The 18,178-nt window shown below is 44.5% G+C and overlaps 1 protein-coding gene across 1 annotated transcript in view; it reads right to left on the reverse strand.

Annotated features, from left to right (window-relative positions):
• The window catches only part of SLC6A3 (solute carrier family 6 member 3), a 581,644-nt gene that overhangs the window by 3,938 nt on the left and 559,528 nt on the right, over positions 1-18,178 (reverse strand). Inside the window, exon 13 of the mRNA XM_086966890.1 lies at positions 1,161-1,232. Coding sequence (XP_086823016.1) covers positions 1,161-1,232 — 72 coding nt within the window. The remainder of the gene's footprint in view (positions 1-1,160; positions 1,233-18,178) is intronic.

Raw genomic sequence — 18,178 nt, forward strand, 5'->3', positions numbered from 1 at the left:
GTCTGGAGGCCCTCGCACCAACAGATTTGTGGAAGCGAGAGTGTAGCGGATCCAGCCACCACTGCAACTGTGGTCTGACCGCCAATTAGGACTTGGGCAGTCGGACCGCACTAGGACCGTCGGCTCTGCCAGGGAACCGCCGTAGGAGCGGTGGTCAGAGGCCGCAATATGCTTGCGGGCCGGTCACAGTCCCGCCAAGCTAATTGCGACTTTCCTCTCCACCAGGCTTTTCATGGCGGGTTCCTGTGCCTCAGACATTTTTGGATGCACACAGGTGGGGCAGAACAAGTGCCCTCCTGTGTGCACGCACACAGGTTCCTGCACAGCATGAACTTATGAGTCAATGCTGTGCAAGAACCTTGTGAGGAATTTCCATTGTGGTGCATTTATAAAAGACAACGCTGCTTTTTAAAGGGCACTGCAAGGGGAACCACCACACTGCCCACCCGCCAGACTATGAATAAATCATAATCTGGGGGGTGGGCAGCGCAAGCTTTAATGGAGCGGTGGCACCGTGGTTTTCACCACCATGCCACCTCTCTGACAAAATCTCATACTTTGGCCCCAAGCAGAAAAAGAATTGTGACTTTACAGGACATGTATTCATGGAAAAAGGCCAATTGAAAATAGACTTCTGAAGGTGAATGTGTGTACCCACTGTGCAGCTGTGATTTCAGTGAATCATAGAGCTGCAAACTAATGCAATTTACCAATGAACATAAAAGACTTATCTAAGACTCGCAATTCTACGAGCCCATCGGACAATAGGAATAGCTTAACTGACACGAAGCATTACAGCCAGACCTAAAAATCAATTCAAAATTGGCATATTCTATGAGACATACAAATGCTTGCTTCCTTTTATTCATTTAATGCGCATAGGTACATTTCAGTGCTTTCCACCGGAATGAGGCCTCATTTTAACTGAATTCAGACCTTTTAAACCCAATGAGTGAGATACGCTTGAGGCAGTTAAAATTAATATAGCACTTAAAGTTCAAAATGGAGGATTACCAAAGCCGGTAAGGCAACTTGCAATGCTTCCCAACACCAGTCCCCCATGTTAATTGAATAACAATGGATGCTGTGCTGATGACAAACACCACACTTTTTCAGTGCAAAAATAAATGAGGTTCTGCAATATTACACTTTTTTCTTACCGTAAACTGCCGTACTTCCCCACTGTCCACCAGCTCATGTTCTTTCTCTGGTGTAATAGCATACGCAAGTTTCTGAAAGAGAACCATATAGGTGATGTTAGGGACGGCTGACTAAAATTCATTTCTACTTTGTCTTCATGGTGAATATGAGCTGGCATTATCGTTATTCGAAGTAAAATATTACCACTAATACAAGACAAAACAAGTCCACCTACTGGAAATGCGCTGGTGATAAGAATAGGTGTGGCTTTAATTCGCTAACATAAACACTGCCACGCATATATAAGGTTTGCATGCGTTCGCACTTTAAACACATTCCTCTTGACTTTGCCAGTGCTCTTTTTTAACTTGGAAATGGTGCTCATGTCCAATGCTTTAAATGGAAATATAGAAGTTCAAATACTTACTCTTTAGAGTACCTGTTTGTTCCTGAGAAGTGCAGGTACTCCCCCATTAAATGCATTGCATTAGTACTGAGGCCTGCAAGTACTTTCCCTTTCAAATTAAAGAAGTGCAGGTGCAGGTACTCATACCGGAGAGTACCTGACCATTTAAAGCACTGTTGATATCAAAAAACATACAGATCAGAACTATGTTTTGAGATATTTCAGTAGCTCATAATAACCATCAGCTGAATCTTCAGCTACTGTTGTGTATTATAAGGACCTATTTGCCACATGGAACCAGGGCCGGACTGGTGGTAGCGGGCACCGGGCATTTCCCCGGTGGGCCGCTAGGGTGGGGGCCGTTTTTGTTACAGGGACGTTTTTGCAGCATAGATGAAAAATCGGCCCTGTAACAAAATCGTCCGAAACCGGCCCTGGCAAACAACTCTTCCGCTCACAGGGGGGCCGGTTGAGCTCTTTGCCAGGGCCAATGTTAGTTCCCAGTCCTGCCCTGCATGGAGCGGCAATGCTTAGAGGCCTGGGCTTGAGTTCATAGGGGGAACACATTTACCACCATCTGGGCACTGTGAGACAAAAGCCTCCCCTGTACTCATTGTTAATACAAAGTTGTTGCTCCTGTGTTGCAGCACTTGCCGCCATATGTCTCAGAGCACAAACTGGTACACATTGGGATGATTCATTGTGATCAGAAACCATCTCCAGCATAAGAATTGCTTGTGGAATCCGTCAAGTTTGGACTTTATACCAGCATCAGGAGCACACAGAACTACTATGTTTGAGATCTAAGGAGAGAGGGGACACACTTGCAGAACCCCACAGACAGTGCTTAAAGTTGTGAGCTTGGGGAGCCCTCCGGAACCCCAATGGCCAGATCGGGTACTAACCATCTCAGGTGAAAGAGCCTTGGATGAACTCACATGACAGTAGAAGTGGATCTAAAACATGAGTTTCCAGTAAAGGTCCAGGAGGGCCAACTCCATGCCAGGTTTTAATGATATCCACATCAATTACATTTACATACAATGAATGCAAATTGGATACATTTGCACAGTCAGCGACTGTAGTTAAACCCGGGCATGGATTCAGCCCTCCTGCACTTGTATCTAAGGAGATAAGGAGGAGCACTGTAGGAGCACACATGACAGTGATTAAGATGGATATATGGCCACATGATGACTATTTTCACTGAGAAATGACTCTTGCTATACACATCTATTTTTTTCCAATGTCAGTTTCTACCAGGCTGTCTTTGCTTTGCTCTGGTCAAATCCACACTCACTGTCACTGTGCTTCACTCCTATTGGCCTTTCGAAGACAGCATGATATGAGGTGTGTGACTCTGCCAAGAGTCACACACCTCAAGTAAAACCAGGGCCTAAGTTAAGGAAACATTCTCATTGGAGAAGTAGAAAAAGTAGCTAACTGACCAAACCACAGCAAAAAAGGGATAACATATGTGAATCCCAGTTCAGAGGGGCACCCACATGGCAAACAGGGGCTAATAGGCACCAACCATGGTGGTTGAAGTCATTTCCCACTGGTGCCCGAGAGTCCATCCTCCTACGACTATACAAACGGAGCACAGACACACTTTCTGCACTTTGACTCCTTGGAAAAGCAGTCCAAGGTATCTCAGAAAGGACGCATAGGTTAAATAGACTCAGAAATAAACCAATACACCTGGAGGAACTGTATTCCCCTTCTACTAGCTATACAGCCGATGACTTGTGTCAGTTCCTCGTGGCCAGTGATGTTCTCTCAGACGGGGACAGGGACACCTTAGATGCGGACCTATCGACTGAAGAGATCAGTAAGGCCATGGGGCAGATCAAATCTGGGAAAGCAATGGGACCAAACGGAATACCAATGGAGTTTTTAAAAGCCACAGCCTCTCGGACTGTGCCACACCTAAGGGCTATGTACGAGGAAAGTTTAGAGACAGACAGACTACCTGCAGACCAACGGGTGGCTACCGTTGGAATTATTCACAAGCCCGGAAAACCGGTGGATTGCTGTGGCTCCTATAGGCCCATTTCGCTGATTAATGCGGAAGCAAAAATATTGGCAAAAGTCCTAGCTAATCGGCTGGTAACGGTCATATCTTCACTGATCCACCCGGATCAATCTGGGTTTATGCCAGGGAGAAACACAGCCCTTTATATACGGCTCCTACACAACATGCTGGCATGTAGTGAACTCATTGCGGAAAATGCGCTGGAGTTGTCACTGGATGCCTCAATGGCATTTGACTCAATAGAATGGGCATATTTGTTTGCAGTCCTGGAAAGGGTGGGATTAGGCCCTTCATTTATAGCCTGGGTGAAACTGTTATACACTGACGTACAGGGACAGGTAAGGGTCAATAACTACACGTCCAGGACCTTCAGACTAAAAAGAGGTACCAGACAGGGGTGTCCACTGTCGCCACTGATAATCTCTCTCGTGTTAGAACCCCTTGCAGCATGGGTGCGACGAGATGTTATGGTGCAAGGGATTTGCTGGACGGGCGATTTGGAAGACCGAATATCCTTTTTTTTTTTTTTTAACTTTTTATTCGTGACTGTGACAATTATTATACAGTACATTTAATCATTGTACATTCTATCAGACTTTTCCTTTTTCTTTAACTTTAACTTTGGCGTAGTAGTCTTCGTATCCAACTTTTCGTCACGTCTTACATTTCTCCGGATATCATTCCAGTACAACGTTTATCATTTGCATTCAAATTACAATATCGCCTGTATGTAAACTGTCCCTCAACCCCTTCCCTCCCCCTCCCTGTCTCCCGGCTATTTCCTTGTACATACTCTGTATTTTGGATATATTAGCTTTTAGTTTTTCCAGAGAGTGTTTCAGTCTTTAGGCTTGGTTATCCGGTGCATTTTGCCTAAGTATCCGTACGCGCTGGCATTCCACATATCGTGTGTACGGTCAGATGGTATGTCCTTGTGGCATTTCTAGGTCTACCTCTCCCAACTCTATCAACATTCGTTCCCATTCTTGCGCTATAGGATATTTACGTAGTCCTTTCTCTTCCTCCCTACGCAGTGCCGCAGTTTCCGCTTTGCCCCATTTCAACAAGTCAGATCGCCATATTTCTACATTTGGGGGTCTGGGCGATTTCCACCTCATAGTGAGAACTCTGAGTGCCAACAAGAGGGCTAAGTCTAAAAATTTCAGTTGTGCCTTACAGGTCTTGGATCTCTTCCTGTGCCCTATCAGGCAGGGTAGTGCCCCCTCAGGGATCTGCAGGGCTGTTACAGTGTGTAGTGTGTTTCTGATCGTCACCCAGTAATTGCGTATTCTCAGGCATGTCCACAACATGTGGAGGATGCTTGCTTCATCCTTCTGACATCTAGGGCAGTTGTGGGGGGTGGCAGGGAACATCCTGTGGAGCCTCTTGGGGGTGAGATATGCCCTATGTAAAATCATGGCCTGTATAAATTTGAATTTAACATTTCTGGACACCCTCCTATGGTGACCTAGGATGATCTTCCATTCCCCGTCTGTTATGGCCTCCCCTGTGTCCGTAGCCCAAGCCACCCTGAGTGTGGTGAGGGGCAAAGCTGCATGTTCTCTAATGCCCACATAGAGCCACTTTACTAGGTGTCCACCCGTCCCCATATAGTGGAGGAGATGAACCAATTGGTGTTGGTCTGGCTTGGTGCATTGTGGAGCCCATGTACGTCTTATATAGTGGGTCACCGAGGCGTGCAGGAGGTACATTCGTGGTGGGGCACCTGTGGATTGTGCAAAGGAGGCATGATCTAGTAGAGTGTCGTCCCCAAACAGGTCCCCTACTCTGTTCACCCCGGCAGCTGTCCAGGGTTGTAATCTGCGTTGTGTCAGGTTCCCTTGTGGCGTTGGGAGTCCCAGGAGGGGGATGTTGTCTGCGTAGGGAATGGTCCCTGCTATGTACGTCAGTGCCTTTCTCCAACATCTCAAAGCTACGTGTAATAGGGGGTGACAGTCTCTGGGGATCTTGGCAGCGGGCAGTAGATGGGAGTGTAGGTCTCCGCGTGCCAGTTTGTCTGCTGTAAAAGCAATCTCATGTAGGTTTCTACCCGCCACCCAGCGTGTTAGCCATTGGAGTTGGCTTGCATAATAGTAGCTTTGTAGGTCTGGTACGCCAAGGCCTCCCTGTCTGGTGTTCAGTTGTAGTTTCTTGAGGCTTATTCACCGTCTTCCCGACCCCCATATGAGATTGATTAATAATGTGTTTAGTGTGGTAAAAATTTGTTGTGGAAGTAGCACTGGCAAGTTTACGAAGTAGTACAGTATCCGGGGAAGTAGGACCATCTTTGAGATCTCCACCGACCCATTACAGATAGGGGCAGGGACGTCCAGAAGTTCACGCTACCCTGAAGGCCATTGATTGCCCTTCGTACATTACCCTCGATCTGGTCTTCCGGACTCCGATACACGTTAATGCCGAGGTATTTAAATGTGGTCGGTGCTACCTGGATCTCATAGGTACCAAACTGTATATGGGTAGGCCGCTGTCCTTCCCGGAAAAAGAAGCCTAGGGATTTTCCTGGGTTTATGGCCAGGCCAGAGATATTCTCAAATCGTTCAAAGATGGTCGCTAGATGTGAATGGTCATCCTGCAGATTTCGGAGGATCACTATTATATCGTCGGCATATATGGACTTTATGGAGACCAAATTATGGATATCACCAACTGGTATGCCCGCCTCCACTGCCCTAGTTCAGAGTGCAATCGCCAGGGGTTCCAGTGTAAGTACGAACAGTAATGGCGACAGCGGGCACCCCTGTCGGGTGCCCCTGTAGACGTCATAACTGTCCGAGGTGTGCCTGCCTGTGCGAGCTCTAGCCGTTGGATTCGTGTATAGCAGACAAATCCATTTTTAGACCGAATATCCTTATACGCCGATGACATTTTGTTATATCTTGCCTGCGCGTACAGGTCTATACTCCAGGTGCCTGACATCGTCATAAACCTTGGGAAATATTCAGGATATGAGATCATCTGGCATAAGTCCATACTCTCAGTGCTACAGGGCCAGGTCCCTTGAATCCCGGTGAACTGCACCATAACAGTGGCGGAGGAGGGGTTTCGATATCTGCGAATCTTTGTCACGCTGGATTCGGCTCTATTCTATAGCGTAAATTTGGGCCCTCCACTTGCTCGGTTACGTGCTGACGTGAAGCACTGCAGGTCCCTGCCTCTTTCATTGGTAGGTAGAGCTGCCCTCTTCAAAATGTTAGCTCTCCCTCGTTTTTTGTACATTCTTCATAATTGCCCGCACAGAGTCCCAGATTCTTACTTTAAAGAAGTAGAGAGTGAAATCCGCACCTTGCTGTGGGAAGGTAGGGCTCCCAGGGTGGCACTGAAGAAATTAACCAAAGGCTGGTACGACGGTGGTGTAGCATTGCCTGATCTGCAACTCGATTACTGGGCGGCTCAGCTGGTGATGATTAACCATTGGCTGTATCGCCCCTCCCAATGACCCGGTATACACTCTTGATAAATATCAAACGGACCACTCTGGTTACCTTGGGGCCCTATATTCAAGAGATAGTAAGAAGAAATTGAAGTATTTTGCGCCCACCTCACATATACTAGAAATATGGAACATATTAAATACTCGATTGGGATGGGCGGGTGTCCTCTCTAGAGCAACGCCACTGTGGTATACCAAGAAGCTGGGCTTGTTGTGCTATCAGCCTGGGTTTGACAAGTGGGACCTAATAGTGGGACCTGATAGGCATCTCAACAGTAAAGGACCTGGTGAAAAAGGGTTCCATACATACATTTGGGGACCTCCAGAGCCAATACCACCTGAACCAGGGAGAAATATACCGGTACTTGCAAATAAGACATGCACTCCAGGCTGCATTCCCAACCCTTGCAGACATACCAGAGGCATCGCCATTAGAGGATCGCCTACTGGATGGGCCACTACTCTCTAAGGCTATATCTCTCACATATAAAGAATTGAGTAATAACCTACCGGATACCTTTTGACAGCTCAGTGAGAGGTGTCAGGACGACCTAGGACCAATAAGTGACGAGGACTGGCAACTGGCTCTTATGTCCCCAGGGAGGCAGCCATCACACTTAGATTTAGGCTTAATCAGCTCAGGATACTTCATAGATCATACATGACGGGAAAATATTTGGCAAAACTGGGCTCCAGACGTGATGTCCTTTGCTTGAGAGGTTGCAGACAACAGGTTACCTTTTATCCCATTCTCTGGAGCTGCCCAGCCATTTGTAGCATTTGGGAGGAAGCCTCGAACTATATGCAGACGGCTTTGGGAAATGAGATAGCTCTGACGCCACAATTAGGGCTACTAAACATATGGGCCGCAACAGACCTTACTGACGTTGAACAGCAATTCACGACACTGGGATGCACGTTGGTTAAAAGGGAACTGGCGAAAGGGTGGGGGGAGCAACTCCGCCCTCCATCACCAGGTGGGCGACAGAGCTGTACAGATGCATGCTGGCGGAGACGGATGTCTTTGTAGCAAGGGACTGCCCTAAAAAGTCGGATAGGAAGTGGTCAAAGTGGAATGTGTGTCATGGTGATATTTGTGTGTCCCCTAAGGTAGAAATGGAAATGTGCAGAAGTGCAGATCAGGCTCGAACTGTTTGATGTATATCTTAGGCTGATACATACATGCACATGTAACATTCTGAATAATTTGAAAAGTATTGTCTACTACTTCTCTATGGCTGTCATTAAAACCAATAAAAATGTTTAAATAAAAAAAAGAAATAAACCAATCAAACAACACATGTTATAATGTAAATTCCAGCCCAATGTTTCTCTTAAAACTGTACGCGCGGAATAAGCAACTCTATAGAGATGAACTAAAGGGTCTACAGGGTTCAGTAAAGAACTAAAACATGGATGTATTCACAAGTAAAGCTAAGGTGCAGGCTCACTATGCTCCCTAGAGTTCTCTGACCCCCATTCAGTTCTCGTGCAGGATTAGCAATGTTTAATAAATTATTCCACTAATCTCTGTTAGGCAAATGTTCAGAGTCAATGTCTCTCAGGTGTATGGAATTACCTGAGTTGGTGCACACTTGGGATTACCAAGGGAGGGTGTACCAGTGGATGGGGAACAGGCTAAGCAGCCACGCTCCCTGAGGCTCATTCGAGAAACCCTGCCTTTAAAGTTCCACCATCAGGCAGCCGCACAATAACATCTCCACAAAGTCACCCCCAGAAGTCTGATCCAGAGGTTGCAGTGGAAAGATCTTCTTCCTTCGGTCTGTTGCACGGGTGTAATCACTGAAGTGCAACAAATGTAGAGTCATAACAAGATGTCTGCATTTCTCTATATGGCAATCTCCAAATAGGGGAGTCTTTACCTTGCATTTGACACTGGCAACTCAGACATGACCTCTCCTCAGTCAGAATTGACTTGGCATTCAGGCAGTGAGACTGGGGGAACCTGGGCACATCACAAGTCTTCTCTGCACTCTCCTACATTCCTTTGCCCCATCTGAGCAGGTCCTCCCACTGGCTTAGCAGCTGGGTTCTCCTCCAAGGGCATGCAGACCCTGTAGGAGGGCAGATAGCAGGATGGTCCCAGGTCCACTGACAGGCTCAATGCTTCCTCCAGCAAGGTTTGCAAAAAACAGTCAATGGCCCCTCACATTCAGGAGAGAGGTAATCAGCTATGCTAATCCTGGAGCACAGCAGTTGAGTGGTGAAGCAGTTCAAACTGGAACAAAGTTGGGAAGTGTGGGACACACTTTTATACTGGATTTTTGGCTAGAAGATATGAATCTGCTCTCTGCGTGGTTTGTTTTCGTAGTCCATTTCCCCTCTGTAGTGCAGACGTGTTTTTGTGTAATGCAACGGCTTCTGCAGCAGGTAGCGATGGTGCTGAATCTAAGAGGGGTACCCACATCATGAGCAAAGTACATATGAAGCTCTGCACCTAGTTAATATCAGCCTCCCAAAATGGACATCTCAAACAAAAACAAAGGACGAGGTTTTTCCCCTAGAAACTTCTCTTTTACTAGTAATTGTTTCTGCTGACTTACTTCCACCCCCCTCCCCCCACCGTTAACCAAATGGCAGTACTCAGAAATTCATTGCTAAAAGTGTGACACCGAATTCCAAAAGGCAGTCCAGTCTCACTAACTGCACCTTCCTGCCCAAGGATGCAGACAATCCACTTCCACAATGTGGAGAGCTGTTTCACATTCTCCATCTTGTGCCGCGTAAGATCAGGGACAATCCAAAATTGATCCCACTGGTAACAGCATGCATGCACAATCACAAACAACATGATGTCTTGCTACTTTACAAGATACAAGCACACCCAAACAACATTCATACCGGGATGGAAGCGCATTGTCTGGTTATGCCACTTGAGTGGAATTTTACTGAAGGGAGCCTATAGGCATCATGTTTATATCACTGAACAGGTAAAAAGTCATGTTAAATTTCTGGTCATTAAAAACAGGGATGCTGCAACTACCTCTCACTGTACATGGCTAGCGACGCAGGTGTTAGTCTCGTACCCAGCAAAGGGTACACTTTCGGCACCCCTCCATGGTCTCAGAGCCAGGCTCTGGGTTTCAATTTCAATATTGGGCCGTGACCTGTAGCACACAGTCAGACGTTTGTGTGTGCCGGGGTCAAAATAAATACAGGATACCAAATGTACTTGCAATTGGGTCACTTATGGCAGTGGGACACTTCTTTTAACACTCAGGGGACATTCCTGTCCAAACTCACTGTGTTCTACACTCAAACCAAGCCACAAATAAACCATTCTGTGCACTCAGTCTGACTTTGAAGTCAACCTAGATTTATGAGACCTACTACAACTCGAAAGTGAGCTTCACCAGATATATGGGGAACTTAGAATCCCAGGAAAAAGAATAAGCTAGCAATGAGGTAAGAAGAAGCACAGAGACATTGAGGACACAACATGACTAGAAACACCAATATAATATGACAGAAGAGGTATAGAGAAGAGGATAAAAAGGGGAAAATGCTTGCCTGGCTTTTGAAGGTGTAATGAGCGTATACTGCAATATTGGGGCTTATATGATAGAGTGGGGAAATAACATGTACACAGACTGGAATAAATGAAATCTTACAATACTAGCTATCTCACTTTTGCATGCAGCCGAACAGCAAAAGGGAGGAGGTTATGGATAATAAGATAGAGAGCACTGGATTACTGTGTTTAACCGATCGCCAGTTGTTACTGCTAATCTCTTCTAGCCAAAGAAAGTATTCTGGGGGCAATAAATATGTAACAGAAGGGAAGGGCCCCAAGGGCACATGTTACCATTGGACCAATATCAGACCATAACCATAGTTTTGGTGTGCAAATTGATCAGAGTATTTCACAACATTCTGGTCACCGGGAAGCTGTTGACTTCGATAAGAGTGCCAGACAGGGGAGGCTCCTTTGCTAAGGCAGAGGAGCGTCGCCTCACTGCTCTCATTGCAGGAAAAATTAAATAATAATAACAAAGTTATTTTTTGTACGTTCTGGGCTGTGTTCGGGCGGGGTGGGTGTCACAGGTGGAGGAGTGGTTTGCACACTCTAAGTGCGCATGCCTGATTGGCCGGGTGTCTTGAGCAGGCCAAACAGTCATGCTCACCTTGCATGTTCCCCACCAGGCTGTAATGCACAGCCTGGTGAGAAACATGCCCGGCTCCCACTGCCTGTCTGTGAGTCGAACCACGGTGCTCAGACCAATCACAACGCTGCATTGCAGCATTGTGATTGGCTTCGGAGAGCCTGGGTGTAGTTCCTGGTACCTGCCGGAGTGTGGGGACGATGGAGGAGAGACACAGCAAGGAGCTAAGTGTTTTTGTTATTTTGTATTATGTACCCCACCACCCCCTGCCCTTCCACCTTTGTTCCCAGCCGGACACTACTGGTGTCAGACATAGTAATAAGACCAAAACAGGAGCAATAACCACAGGAGTGGAATTCCTACAGTTCACTATCCATGCTAAATAATATAAAAGGACAGAGCAACGTCTTATCTTACATGTTTCTTGGGGTTTTGCAAGCATTGTCACTTGCAGATAAATATGGTTTTTTACCACATAGGAGTAAGCTACAGACAATAAGGGTTAGAGGATCCTCATGACCTAGCTGTTCTAGATTTAGAAAAATAGCCTTTGAAACACCAGGCTTGACCTACATGCTGTGCGTATTCGAACACATGGAGAGAGATCCTGTATTTTTAGGCGGGATCGAAATATTGCACTCTGATCCCTGAGCCTAAGGAAATACTAGTCAAGTGATATATGATAGCTGGTCCATAGAGAGGGAAACCTAGGAAGGGCTGACCTGTGCCCCATTCCTAACGGCATGAGAGCTGGAACCATCAAAGGAATTTTTAGGGGGAGCATTGTGAGACCAGGGCATGAGGGTGTTGGACTCTACACATGTGGTCTCGATGTATGAAGACATCCTGTTATATTTCCATGATACAGTGGTGTCAGTCCCACTTGACATGCTTGTGTTGACTGTTTTGAGAGACATTGGGGCTGTGTGTGAAGCATGCAAAGAGCAGATTATTCCCTATGGGAGATCTAAGTAGACTTGAGCAAGGGACACTTCCTGAATTTGAAATTTAGTGGGAACTGATTCACCTCTAAGCTTAGTCATGCAGGTGGTGCACACAACAGAAGAGTATACTAAAAGCATGACATGGGGTTAATTGTACAGGGCATGATGATACCTGTGCTCTTTTGGGAACATTCTGTATTCTCTTTCATGTGTAAGGTGTTAGTGGATAAAATATTCCTCCTGTCGTACTCTTTATATTCTCTGCAGGGAGCTATGAATTTGCTGTCAGCACAACTGTGGAGCTGGGACACCTAGGGAGTCAATCCATATGAAAAGCAAATAGCAAACGTCCTGAACTAAACTTCATGCAGCATTCCTCGAAGGTGAGAGGACTGGGACGTTCAGACCTAGAGCAATATTATATGGCCTAGCAGCAGCAGAACATGGTCCAGATGACCCATCTAATTGGGAGCCAAAGCTTCCTAATGGTACACACTGATGAACAAACTTGCAAGAGTTACTGATGATGGAGGGTGGGGGGGTCACATACCTCAAAAATATCCATATATAATAAGGCAGGTAGAAAGAGTCTGGGTGACAGTACTGAATAATAGTATGAAAACTAGCCTTATTTGTGATTGCCTTGCAGTTGGTTTTCCTACAGTTGTTCATCAGTTCAGAAGAGCCATAGAGGTAATGCAACAGCGAGAGAAAAGCTGCCTGGTAACCAGTGACTTATATCCTACTGGAAGATATGTAAAAATGCACTAATAAAATTTGAGAAAGGACAGATTTGGGTAGAGTTACAAGAAGTGTGAGAGATAAATGAAACCCTGACAATACTGTTTTGTTTGACCCTGAGAGGCATTGGGTGGTGCTACATTGGTTACTAACACATATTTAGCATTAGGGACGGACAGGGGTAGCTCCCTTAAGGCTGCAGAACAATGGGATGGGTCCATAGTCCATAACAGACAAAGACAGGAAAGGGACATATCTTCAGATGAAATATGCAGCAGTGCCAGGTTTAAGCTAGTCCAGTTTAATTACCTACATAGAACATACAATTACAAAAGGTGGTAGCAGTGGAAAGAGTACCACCAGCACAAGTACCTCCCTACAGATGTGGTCAGTCATATAGACAATTTTTTACAGTGCTACCACAGATTGCACCCCTGGTGCCAAGAGTTGTGGATGAGCACACTGCCATAGACAATTACTCCTACAATGTTCCACTAATGTTTGGAACACACAAGCATTAACAATAAAATACAGTTATGTTCCAGTTTGATAAAAAAAGAGACACACATGTATTCATCGTGGTAGTGGTACACTTAATTTGTTCCAAATAATATGAGGGATTTTGGAACTTTGATATAAAATTTAAAAAATATATATTTTGCAATCCTAATGTGGTACAGTCAATCCACAAGATACAATTAATTTGAATGAAACCAGTACAGCCAACATGAGTTTTGTCTTAAAAAAAGACTTTCTCAGGGCTGTTAACGTGTAGCACCAAAGATGCTGACACATAATTTGTACTTGCATTAATACTGATATACATAGATTATGTGGGTGCAAAGAATTCACCAAACAGCAAGTTGTTGTTGTTGCAGAGTAGCATAGTATCTTGTGAGTCCACAGTGGTGAATGTGTATTTCATGAATAGTCTACACTATGTATGCACAGAACTCACTCCCGAGTCTCGTGCATGCTAGAGAAGATCCCAAAGAAGAAAAAATAAAGAGCCTCGAGGTGGTGCCTGACCTTGGGAATTCTTCCCAGAACCAAAGGATCACTGGCCATCAGGCCTGCTGAGGGATCACCCACAATTAAATGGTCTAGTGCATTGGGGAAAATGTAGTCCTGACCTCCAGCAAGTTTCAGGTGGCTACCGTTTTCCCCCAGACTTCAGGACATCGAAGTAACCCAAGGCTGAGTTTACCACTGCCAAGGCTTGTTGCTGGCCAGTCCGGCTACCAATACCTTTGTTGTACGCTGTGATTCAAAAGAACACCACAGCACCTTCAACCCAATGCCTCAATGGCCCCGTTGTTGAGATTTTGCACCTGTCTAAGCGGTAAAACCAGCAAACCTGCAGCTCCAGCTTCAGCACCAGGGACAGCCAGGACAACTCTGTCCCCGGGCCTTACAAGGCAGATAGAATTTAACTGACTGTTGGAGCCCGGTCCTGGGACCTGCAGCACCATACCCCCCAGTGGTTTCCACTGAAATCAACCTGCAAGTGACTGTATGTCCCTAGTGTTTTTCACCATTGATCACAAGTTCACAACTTGAACGTTTTGCAATAGTGAAATGCACTGATTTATTTTTGCTTTAAAAATCCATAACTCTGGTTATACTCATTCGATTGTCTTCGTTTTGGTGCCTAATTTATATACAAAACCTGATTTATTTTCAAAAATTGGTTTCAGATTACTTTCGAGTTGTGTCAATTAGTTATCATCCATGTTGGTACTCTGAAATGCCTAACACATGTTCCTCTTGTAAAGCCTGACTATTATGTGCCATACTACCAGGACTGAGCTAGGGATTTATTAGTTTGAATCCAAACGACCTATTTGGGTTATATTGGAAGTACTGCATAGTGAAGCCTAAATAGTCTCACTGCTTAATACTCCACTTTATTATTATTACCAAAGGAAGAATGGGCCAAGGAGCTATTTAAGGTCCAGTGTCCTTGCTCCTAATACATACATCCAAACAAAAAGGGGACACTGTTCCTATGGCAGGGTGCAAAAAGTCACCCACGCCCAAGGGTGCAAAAAGTCACCCGTGCACAAAAAGAATGAAAAGGTGAAAAGGAAAAAAGAAGAAGAAAAAGACATCCTAGGTAAATGGAAGACCACTTATTGTCATTTGATGCCCTCACACACCCCGAGAGGTGTCATGCTTCATCATTGGACATTTGCTCCTCGTAGGGCCGGCGCTGCAATTCCCTACGGGTCCCCCGAAGGTTCTCTTCATCGGAGATCTTTTAAGGACTGCCGGATGGTGCATGCAGGTGTGCGGGGTGAGGGTCAAAAAAAGAGGGTGATAAAAGTATGTGCAAAGTGATGGGAAGATTAATAGAAGGTAAACAACAGTTTACCTTGTATACCCCTTACGGATGTACTACAAATTGGGTAATAAAATCTGGCCTTATAAGCATACTCTGCCTGGGAGTCCAGGGTCAAGGTCGACATGTTTCACGCCTGCATCGCCATAAGGGTCGTTTGCGCTTCTTCAGGACCAAAAATTATCAAAAGTAAAGTGCACGTGAACAATCTCTTGAAAGAGAATTAAAATACCCTCTAAATCAATCAGGTCAGGACTGTAACCTGTATACCTATAATGTGGCTACAGCTGCATTATGAAACAGGCTCCTGATTAGTACCTCCCACTGCTAAGAAGGTACCTCCACTGGCAGACCATGAACGCCCGCACACTATTGGGAGTATCGCCAGGGTGCAGCCTCCTCTACACCTACCCCCTCCATGCGCCTGCTGTTTTTCTTCTTCTTTTTTCCTTTTCACCTTTTAATACTCCACTTTCCCACAAGTAGCAAAAGCTAACAAGCCAATTTTTTGGAGCACAAGCAGAAAGATGAGGCAAACGAAGATTACAAGAATGTTTTGAGAAACCTGGGTTGGACTAAGTGCTGGCTGACTTCTTGCCCGGGATAAACGTTCATATACATGAAATGGGGCTAGAAATGCACAACTAGGAGAGGAATCCCCATGTGGATTAAGGGTCAATTATAGTATTCTACTATGGAAGAGTGTCTAGACTGAGAGATGGAAGGAGTGTCTGCTGAGTTCACTAGATGGTTATAATTCAAAGTAAGGGCTAAGGAACCACATTGTATATTGAGATCAGGTTCAACAATGGTGGGGGTGTCCATGTAGTATATTAGTATTCAATTTGTTGCCATGTAAGAATTACAATGTTTACGGGAATTAGAATGTTAGGGCTACAGAAGACTATAAATGTTGAAAGAGTTTTGGGAGTCAGATAAACCAAATGCTGTAAGGTGGCTGAGCCGGTATTCTCCAGAAATTGATATGAAAGACATCTGGTTATATCACTACAACTGTATTCCTTATCTTTCTTTCTGATGTTCATCTTTACAGTCCACATGTACTGGGATTTTTTTTCTTTTTTTCTTATTGTTTTGTCACTGAAATATGCCTGTTTAATGAGTTGAAAAAATAAAAAATAAATACATTTATCAAGCAAATGTTATTTGAAGTACGACATACGCACAATGACTTAGCAATATTTATATTCTGGTGCTAGTGTTTGCATTAAGCATGCACTTGTAATAACTAAGGTTACTCCTAAGTGGTGATCTGATTTGGTGTATGCTCAAAGCAAGTATATATTTGTTATAAAGAAAGATATCAGAACCCTAAGGGACAGCTTTATCAAAAACGTATTTAATAGCTGAGTCTGAATTTAAAATGTGTAAATAAGGTAAATTTGCGTTGTATTATTTATTTATTGAATTATTTGACCATTTCTATAGCGCCGACTAGACCTTAAGGAGTGTCAGAGCGATATACATAAAAAGTTCGATATGCTATGCAGACATAATGCGTTTACATAAACGGGTCCATAAATAACAAGATATAGTGTGATAACACAGCATGTACAATCACCCCTGTAAAGAAGCATATACGATTAATTTTACAATAGAGGGGAAGTGTAATATGTGCACCATTGCATTCGATTTAGGCGGTTGAGATAAACAAGAAGTCTCAGGATTCCGAAGAAGAAAGAGAAGGAAGATTCCTGAGGTAGTCATCCCAAGCTATGGATACTAAAGGAGGAGTCAATCAAATAGTAGGTTTTTCAAAAATAGTTTTAAGTGCTTCAAAATTGATTTAAAAAATCCAGTGTTTTACACAACATACCACGTGCAAACGGTGTTTTATTTCCTTCACTAAAGATAATAGCTATGGCTTCATTGATGACTCCCCCCCCAAAAAATTTACAGTTTGTATTACAGGTATTTTGTTGTCAAAGTGGCGGCACAAGGATTTTAACCCCTTGGGCGCGGCCGCGATTCTGCGCCTGTGCAGCACTTCTGAAGAGTGGGCGGGTTCATGGCGGCCCCCAGCCGTCATCAGCATACGAGCACCGTGATGCCTGACGGCTGGGGGCCGTCATCAGCATGGAAGGGGTTAAGCAGGTTTTAAATCACGTAAACATATTTAGCTCGCCCATGTAGGTTATTTTATTTATCAACAAGGTCTCAGGTTGACTTGGCTTCATCCAAGTTTAGAGACTGAAATCCCCATTTCATGTTTTACAACACAGCGTCATACATTAATTAGCAATGGCAAAACCAACAGGACGGGCATTGTCTGCCAACCTTTGGTTTTGTCAATGCTTGTTCTGTTTTGTCATGCTTTTTGTTAAACTGTGGCGCTGGGGGAGCTGACAGGCCCTTGCCAATGAAAAAACACAACAGTGACTAAAAGCAACACAACATTTTAGTGTAAAAAAGCACACATTAGCATAGTAATCCCTGTCACTGAAGGGAACTACTTTGTGTGTGGATATGCTTCTTGTCAAAGAGCATAATGCCGTCAATTACAGTGAAGATAACCAATGGATAAGTGACCCATGCAGTATACTGAAGGAGGAAGAAAAATGAGAATGACACAACAACAGGCCAATGGATGAAGAGGGCTGGCCCAAAGCTCAAATAGGTAAGTATTTTATATGTATAAATAAAAAAGTCTTGAACACCACCAGACCTTAAAAAATGGGAGAGCCCTTCAGGTATTGCTCATCACAGCATGAGAAAAGATGTAAGCAGACATAAATATACAGTGATGTGATATGAGTTATTCACAGTTTCTGGTAAATGACAAAGGATTTTTTTTTCTGCATTCACATCACAGTGTTATTTAATCGATCTGTGCATTACTGCAATAGCTTTTTAAATCAAAGACATAATTTCCAAGGAGTGTTAGGAGCCATATCAAACAGCTACAAATTCAATGTATGGAATGTGGGTCACCTCTGACATCAACACATTTACAGATCATACATCATAAGACATAC

This window comes from Lissotriton vulgaris, chromosome 4_1 (assembly GCF_964263255.1).
Source record: "Lissotriton vulgaris chromosome 4_1, aLisVul1.2, whole genome shotgun sequence".
Lineage (NCBI taxonomy): Eukaryota > Metazoa > Chordata > Amphibia > Caudata > Salamandridae > Lissotriton > Lissotriton vulgaris.